The sequence below is a fragment of the Sus scrofa genome, chromosome 13 (assembly GCF_000003025.6).
Source record: "Sus scrofa isolate TJ Tabasco breed Duroc chromosome 13, Sscrofa11.1, whole genome shotgun sequence".
NCBI classification, from domain to species: Eukaryota; Metazoa; Chordata; class Mammalia; order Artiodactyla; family Suidae; genus Sus; species Sus scrofa.
The window spans coordinates 123,644,062-123,652,365 of record NC_010455.5 but is presented as its reverse complement, the minus strand read 5'-3'; the positions used below and the strand labels follow the sequence as shown (position 1 = coordinate 123,652,365).

Genomic DNA, 8,304 nt, shown 5'->3' with positions numbered 1-8,304 from the left:
CAATAGTTTTCACTTGCGATTCTCCACTGTATTTTAGTATGGAAGCATCCATACCTAACTGATCTATTAGTCTGGGGAACAATGGCAAAGTCCATTCCCAACTCCAAGAATCCAATTCCTATTCTAGAAAGAGGAAATACGTGAATATTTGAGCTAAAGCCAGAATTCAAATAACTGCAAATACCTAGGTGAGAATAAATACATTTTCTCCTCTGGACAGCAATTATTTAAGGAAATCTCCCCAAAAGGAAGTATTTTAAAGCTCATGAGTTCCTGGGGGAAAGAAAAAAAATAAGCAATAAGTGTGTGTCCACTGTGTCTCAACACACTACTCAGTTCTCCTTTGCGTATCCTGCACAACAACCAAGAGTTGGTTGCTTTATGCTCTATGGATCAAGAAACATAGGCTTAAAGATAGGGGAACACAGCTGAGATCTGAATCCTAAGCTGAAAGGCCTTTCACTGGCCAGTTTTCTAAACAAGAATCACCTGGGCGTAGTTAAGGGAAAATACAAAATCCAGGCTCACAGGGTCTGTCTTCCCCAAAGGAAGGGGTCTGGGAACGTCAATTTTTTTTTAAGAAGCTATGCTCCTTCGACCCACCTAGTCAAAGGGAGAGCTTGAGAAAGACAGTACTTCACGACCTCGCCAGACTAGAACCTGTTCCAATCCTACAGTGTGGCTACATCACCCAGAGGCCCCCAGCGCCCTCAAAAAAAAAAAAAAAAAAAAAAAAAAAAAAAAAAAAAGAAAGAAAAAAAAATTGAAATAAAAATAAAAATCCACATTTCTCCGGTCAAAGCATCATTTCGTCTAAGGCCCCCAGAAGTCCAGATCTTGGAATCATCTTCTGTCCTTTCCCCTATGAATCCTACCAATTTTTTTTTCTTTCCTGTAGAATTTCATTTCCTGGCTAGGACCAGGCTCTAACCATCAGACTTCCACCCGGGCCCCGGAACTCGCAACCGGCCTCTAGCCTGTCTGGCTCCTACCCTAGCCCCTCGGCTCGGGCTGCTCTCATCCCAACCCTGCCTCTTCCGTCGGTCACGTTGTTTCCTCCGCTTGGAAGGACCTCTTTCCTCTCCGGGCCCTTCCCAATGCTCGGGGAACTCCTACACCGCCGAAGCTCCTCCGCTTCCAGCCACCCTTGCTTCCCACCACCCCGGCTGGGGGGACTGAACCCGGCCTCGCAGCCTAACAGAGAGAGTCGGTCCTTCGGCTGCAGCCCCTGCTCCCTCCCCGCCACCTGGCTTCGCAGCGGCGGCTCGGGAAGCCCTCGGCACTTCCCAGAATAGAGAGCAGCTGCCAACGTCAGGCTGCCGCCGGCCGCGGGATTCCGGACGCACGGGATGCGGGCGGAGGGGACGTGGCCCCACTCCGGCCTTCTGTCTCCCCTCGCGGGCTGGGAAACTGAGGCCCAGGACCGGAACAATTTCCCCGGGGTGCAAGGTCCGTGAGGGCCCGGCCAGTCCCGGGCCCCAAACCTCCCAACTCTCGTCCGCGCTCCCTCGACCACACGCGCCGCCGGGTCGCCCCGAAGAGCGGGGCGGGGAGCGGGTCTCCGAGCAAGCGCTCCGCCCGGGAACGCGCAGGGCGCAGGACTCGGCCAACTCGTCGCGAAAGTTGTGGTCTCCCCGCCTGCCCTCGCTTCTCACCTCTGAGACACACCTTCCCGCCGGCCCGGCAGCCGCGCCCTCACATCCGGTCCACCTTGCGCACACCCCTTTCCACGCTCTCGCACAGCCCCTCGCCCTCCCACGCCTGCGGCTCCCAGCCGCTCCCCCTCACGCACTCCCACCCGCGCCCGGGGCGCGCCTTCCCCGCCCCGCCGCTCTCCCGGCCTCCGCGCCGCGCCCGCCCGAGGTTCTGGCGCCCGGGAGCCCCAGCCCCGGGCCGCGACCCGCTTCCGCCTGCCCGGCGCGGGGCTGAAGCCTGGGTAGCCGCGCGGAGCGCTAGGAGCGCGGGGGGCGCGAGGCGAGGGGCGCAGCGGCGCGGGGCGGGGAGGGGGCGCTCGCTCGCTCACTCTCGGCTGCGCACACGCCCGTACAAACTCTCACACAGACACACGCGGGGTGCGCTGCCGCCGCCCGCCGCTGCTCCTCCTCCCGCCACCGCCTTGAGAGGGAGAGAGAGGGAGGCAGAGAGAGCGCTTTGTCCGCGCGCCGCCGCCCGGCCCGGGACTCTGCCCCGAGGAGGCAGCCGCGCCGAGTCCCCGCCTCCGCCTCTGCCCCCGGGCGGGCCGGGCCGGCCGCGGTGGGGGAGCCAGGCTGAGGGTGAGGGTGGGGGTGGGTGGCGGGCGGGCGGAGGGCGGGGAGGGGGGCGGAGGAGGAGGAGGGGAGACGAGGGCAGCGGAGGAGGCGAGGAGCGCCGGGTACCGGGCCGGGGGAGCCGCGGGCTCTCGGAGAAGAGACGGATGATGAACAAGCTTTACATCGGGAACCTGAGTCCCGCCGTCACCGCCGACGACCTCCGGCAGCTCTTCGGGGACAGGAAGCTGCCCCTGGCGGGACAGGTCTTGCTCAAGTCCGGCTACGCCTTCGTGGACTACCCCGACCAGAACTGGGCCATCCGCGCCATCGAGACCCTCTCGGGTGAGCAGTCGGCTCTGTCCCCCTCCCCCCCTTCGCCCTGCTCAGGCCAGGACGGCGTCCGGAGGGAGGCCGAGCCCTGCGGGCGGCGCCCGGCGGGGGCTCCAGCGCCGGCACGTTCACTTCCACGCACCAGACCTTCAACTCTCACCGCCGGCCCGCTCCTGGGACGGCCCGCTCCCCTCCCCCCCTAGTTCGGGATTCACCCTTTGCCCTCCCAGCCTCAGTCCTGGGGGTACCCCCGTGCTGCCTCGAGGGTCCTCGAGGCTCGCTCGCTCTCTGGGGGCACCCCTCGTTCCTCTGGCTCCCCAAGCTCTCTCCAGAGTTCCCCCGCCCCCATCCTTAGAGAGCCCCCGTCCCCTCTTTTTCCCTGACCTTCTCGTCACCCCTTTTGTGAGGGACCCCCCCCCCAATTCCTGCATCTCCTGTCCCTTGACCAGACCTTACCCCTTCCCGTGCCTCGTGCCCAGGACCTCTCGCCCTCTGGCGTTCCCTGAACCGCACTCTCCTTTCGAGCCCCCTCCCCAGCTCGCCCCGCAGTCCCCCACTTTGGGCACCCCCTCGGCCCCACACAGATGATCCCCTCTTAGGTTTCGGGGCTCCCCCAACCCCAGCCCCTGTACGACGGCACATCTCTCTCGGTCCTCTCCCGAACCTCAGTCCCCTCTCGCTCGTCTCTCAAGCGCTCCTATTTTTCTCTGAATTTTTTGTCCGATTTTATTGAGAAGAATTCGGAGCTGGGGGCTTTCCGCCGCCTGTCCCCCCGCCTCCCGCTCGGCCAGAAGCACCTTTTTACGAGGTGCCCTGTCTCAACTCGGTGGGGGCCCGGGCTGAGAACCGAGAAAGAGGCGACCGGGGGGCCCGCGAGAGCGCTGGAGCCCAGACGGGAGACGGAGAGCGACACACACACACTCGCGCGCGCGCGCACTCACCAACTCTCCCTCTCGCACACGCACCGCTCGGAGCCGCGCTCGCCCCCAGGCCACGAGCCTGCGCCCCCGGAACCCCAGCCGGGCCGGAGCCCCTTCCCCACCGGCGCGCCGAGTGGGGGCGGGGCGGCGGCAAGGCCAAGGTGACCAGAAGCCGGCTGGGACCCGGCTCTCGCGGAAGCGGACCTCGGGGGGCTTCGGCGCGTCTCTCCCGGGCCACCGGGAGGAGAGGGCTGGGAGGGGAGCACAGCGGAGCCTTCGGGGCCCGGGTTAGCGGAATGGAGAGGTGGGGGCCAGGAGAGGAGTGGGGCCGCGCCAGCCCTGCAGCTTGAGTTTCAAATGAGCTCATCCTTTTAAATTGGCGCCGCTCTTTATTAAATTTGTTTTTCCGGTAATGCCACCCACAGCTCTACCTGGGGTCGAGAGCCGGGCTCGCACCCTTCCCACCTCGTCCCAAGACACAGGGCGCCCACCTTTCTTCCCACTGGGAACCAAGTTTGCCCAGCTCGAGCCGGGTAGGAGACCCCTTGAGGGCGCCCGAAGGCGGAGCCGGAGCATGGAGTTCTGTGCGTGCTCCTCCTAGACCCCCGCGGGTTTGATCGCAGGAAGGTTCTGAGTGCTTTAATTTCTGTTTTAAAGGTAAAGTGGAATTGCATGGGAAAATCATGGAAGTTGATTACTCAGTCTCTAAAAAGCTCAGGTAAATATATTTTGCTTAGTTATTTTGTGATTAGTCTTCCGTATAAAATAAAAATACACTCAGTTTTTCAAAATATGCTTTTATAGTTTTAAAAAAGGCTTTTGTTTGTTTTGTTAGTGGAGATAAAATAGTTTAGAAAGTTACATTTTTACTTTCATTATATAAGGTGTTTACTGTACTTGGAAAATATCTGGTGCCTTATTGGGGGGTGGGGGATGGCTAACACTAGCTGTGTTAAATTCGCTGGGACCGTTTGACTTGTTTATGAAAACTTGCCTCCCACCCCCCCTCCCGCCCCTACCCCCAGCACAATGGCAACAAATGCTTGTCAAGACTTCCTGTGAGATGTTAAGAGTAAATATTTACTGTGTCAGCTAAATTGCTTAACTAAACTTTGCGATTAATTAGTTTTCTCTTTTAGATAGCATAATGTTGAATAATAAAATAATTCAGTAAGGGGTCGATACTTTGCATAGCACTTTAAACTAGTAGGTTGTTTGGATTGGATGGCAGTTAAAAGCCAGCTCTTTTTAGTCACTGAGACTACTGAATATTGCTTCTGAGCGTGTTGTTGTTGTTGTTGCTTTTAAGTTAGGTTTGAGCCTAAACAAATATCACTGTGAAATCTATAATTATATTTAAGTGCACTGTTGTTAATGAAGGAGTAAAAAGTTTTGTGGAGGTTGGATTTCCCCAGTGATTTGCTTACATGAGAATGTCTATGAGGAGAGAATGAGGGAGAACATCTTTGTTTTAAAGCTTATTGTGGACTTTAAATTTGGGCCCTTTATTACTCACTCTAGATTTTTTTTTTTTTCTCCTATGTGTCGTAACTTAGTTTATATCCGATTCACATACATTTCTTCACCATTAGTCATTAAGTAGCTGAATTGGAGACTCTGAAGTGAAGACTTTGACTTACCACCTTTACAATTTGGGATATTCAGTAGTGTAACCATTTACTTGATTTTTGCCAGGAGTGAAGAGATTTTAAAACAAACTATCCTAATTTTATAAATACATAGATGTTTTGTTAAAGGGGTTTTTTAAAAGTGTGTGCACGTTTACAGATGTGTTTTAACTAAGCAACAGAATATCTTTTGTTTGCCAGTGATTCTGTGGCATATCAGAAAACAGCTTAATACCTTTAAAAAAAAAAAGAAGAGGTAAAAGTTATGATTTGCAGTTTCATGTGTAACATTAAGCTAGTTCTCTCTAGGAAGAGATATAATGTGCAACTGATTGGTTTTCCAATTAAGTATTTAAAATTTGTATATTTTTCTTAAAATTTTTTCCTCAACAAATCCAAGTTGAAGCTTTCTGCTATATTAACTGTTCATTGTAGGTTAAAATTTCTCATTTTATAACACTTGAACATTTGATGAATATATTGAACAAGTTTTGAAAGAACCATCCAAAATATTTGATGGGTTATGTTCCTATAAATATCTAATTCTACTGGCTTTATAACTGTTTTGAGTTCTTTTGAGGGTTATAATTAGTAAAAATCAGTAGAATTTTAACTTAGGTTAGTTGGTATCTCATTTCATGTTGCAAAGTACGTTATTTAATGTTGCAATATAACTGAAATACTAGTTTATCTAAAGTTATTAGCATCTCCTGAAACTTCCCACAAACATACTTTTTAACTTTTTTCTTTCAAAATAGAGATTATTTGCTGTTAGCTGGAGTGTCATTTAAATGATTTTGTTGTGTTTATGTAAGAGTTCGGAATTAAAAGCTTGTCCCAAATTTTTAAATAATTAAATAAAGAGCAGTCTAAGACTTCTACAGCCCTATTAGTACATGGTTTCTTTGAACATTGTGGGTAATATGAAATACCTAGGAGGTAGATTAAAATGCGCTGTGTGTGATTCACAGCACTGAAGACGTCTGACATACCAAATGTATGCATAAGCTTCTGCTGTGGAGGGTTACTTCATTTCTGATTGGATGGTTTTAATCTTTTTTCCCTTTCCTGTATTAGTTTAAAATGCAGAAATTAGTTACTGGTACTGCAGGCTAAGGGAGAGATAGCTAATGACTGGTGTTGTGTACTGAGCTCAGACTCCTGGGAGGAGGCAGCTGTATGTTCTCATGTACAGGGCTCTACCACGGTGGGGACTCTCAAAAACAGGGTACTGTGACATTTGAAACCAAAGCTTTTATGTTATATGGTGACTATTTTGGTGTTCTTTTGTTGCACTTCCATGAAAATTAACAAGTTAGAAGTACATTTGCCAGTGCTAGGTCAGTTCTATATGTGGTTTTTGTGTTAGTAGAAGTGAAAATGTGAAGAAAACAATTCATCCCCATTGCTTGCTTACTTAAAAAAACCATTCCACAATTGAGTGCTCATTTTCTTTATATTGTTCTGATTTCTTTCTGCTCTGAAGAATCAGTTTTAATATCTACATTCCAAATAGATTTTTTTAAAAATCTAGTGATACTTGGGAAGAGATGTTTTTATCTTACGTTATGAAAATATTGGCATGCCATTTGTTTACCAATTGGATCTTTTGTTAAATATCATTCTAGCATCATTTTATACATGCTGTTATAGTAGATAGACTAGATCCTATTATTTTTCTCAGGGTCGCTCAGAAGTAGAAAACTTTCTTCTTTTGCCACATGTGCTTCACTCTTATTAAATGCAAATTATTGCAATGTAAGCTATGTACAAATCATCTGTTTTTCTTATTTTCTAAGTTGCTTTCAGACTCTATTGAAAAAAAATCTTCAGTTCTTTTTTCTCTATTCATATTCTTAGTGGTATATATGATTCAAAGATTTCTTAAAGAGGAAAAAACTGACAAAGGGCTTTAAAAGTTGTGGAAACTTAGTTGATAGAAATTTCATTTTTGATGTGGATGACAGTTTAGTTAAAAAATTGATATATATATCTACACACATGCGCACACACACATTGCATAAATTGTTTTGAGCTAAGACATATGCTAATTTGAATTTGCTTTGTAACTAGAGTTGAATGATTCTGTGAGAAACAGAATTTTGAAAAATGTAATTGCTGCCCACTTCTAGGAAGTAAGTAAGAGATGCTAGACATGCTTTCACTGAGATGGTGAGAATACTACGAAGTAGTTCAGGAAAAAGCTATGAATTTGTCTTTCATGAGTTAAAAATCAGTAATTGTATTCTTTCCAATGCAAATGAATTTGGTCTCCTATAGGAATGTTAAAGAAAACAGTATCTCAATTGTATTTTGCTTGTATGTACTGCATTGTGTATAGTTGAATTAAATACTAAAAAAAAAAAAAAGAACCAACCACCCAACCTCAAGCCCTCCCTGCAACAAAGGCTTTTCCTGCATTAATTTCTAATTTTGTGGCAAAGAAAAGACTTTATTAGGTTAAAATCTTATAGTAGCCTCCTCTTTCAAGAATTTGTTGAATTAGAAATTAATGCCTGGATTTAATTATTATAGATTCCATGTGTGAATATTATATATTATATATATATATATACACATATATTTCAAACTCTAAGGTTACTTTTGGTTTGGCTTTGAGTTAGACATTTAGTTTCCCATTTTAAAAAAGGCTAATAATTTCTTCATGTGGTTCTAGGTAATGCCATAGAAAAATTACACATTCTTGGGACCTTTAAGAGATAAGTATTGGAATTAAAATAGAAGCAATAAAGAAAAAATTACTTAATAATTCAGGTTTAAAATTATAGTTTATGTTTTTAAAAGACTGGTCATTTGATGTTTTTATATTATTTAGTTAAATATCAAAAACCACTGAAATATGCAATCAAAAGCAATGTTATATACTGCCTGATTTTCCAATTTGCCAAATTCATATCAAATTTAAATTACAGCAATTTATAAAAGTATTAAATGGTTAAACACCTACACATTAACTCTAAAAGGTGATTTGGTGATATGTAATACATTTGCCAGATTGTGTTTTTTTTTAAATAGTAATGTTTGTTGGTAATTTTGGCTGGGTATGAGATGACCAATAAGGGATAATCTCAGAGTTTTATGTTTTATTATGTTCATCTGAGATTATTATTTATATAGAGAAGATTAGTAATGTTTGTACATCTTTGTACATAATGA

General features: G+C 47.3%; 1 protein-coding gene across 2 annotated transcripts in view; it reads left to right on the top strand.

Annotated features, from left to right (window-relative positions):
* Positions 2,316-8,304, top strand: part of IGF2BP2 (insulin like growth factor 2 mRNA binding protein 2) — a 164,432-nt gene continuing 158,443 nt past the window's right edge. For both annotated transcript variants that reach the window (XM_021069998.1, XM_021069997.1), the window contains exons 1-2: positions 2,316-2,591; positions 4,157-4,217. In XM_021069998.1, coding sequence (XP_020925657.1) covers positions 2,414-2,591; positions 4,157-4,217 — 239 coding nt within the window. In that variant the 5' untranslated portion in view covers positions 2,316-2,413. The remainder of the gene's footprint in view (positions 2,592-4,156; positions 4,218-8,304) is intronic.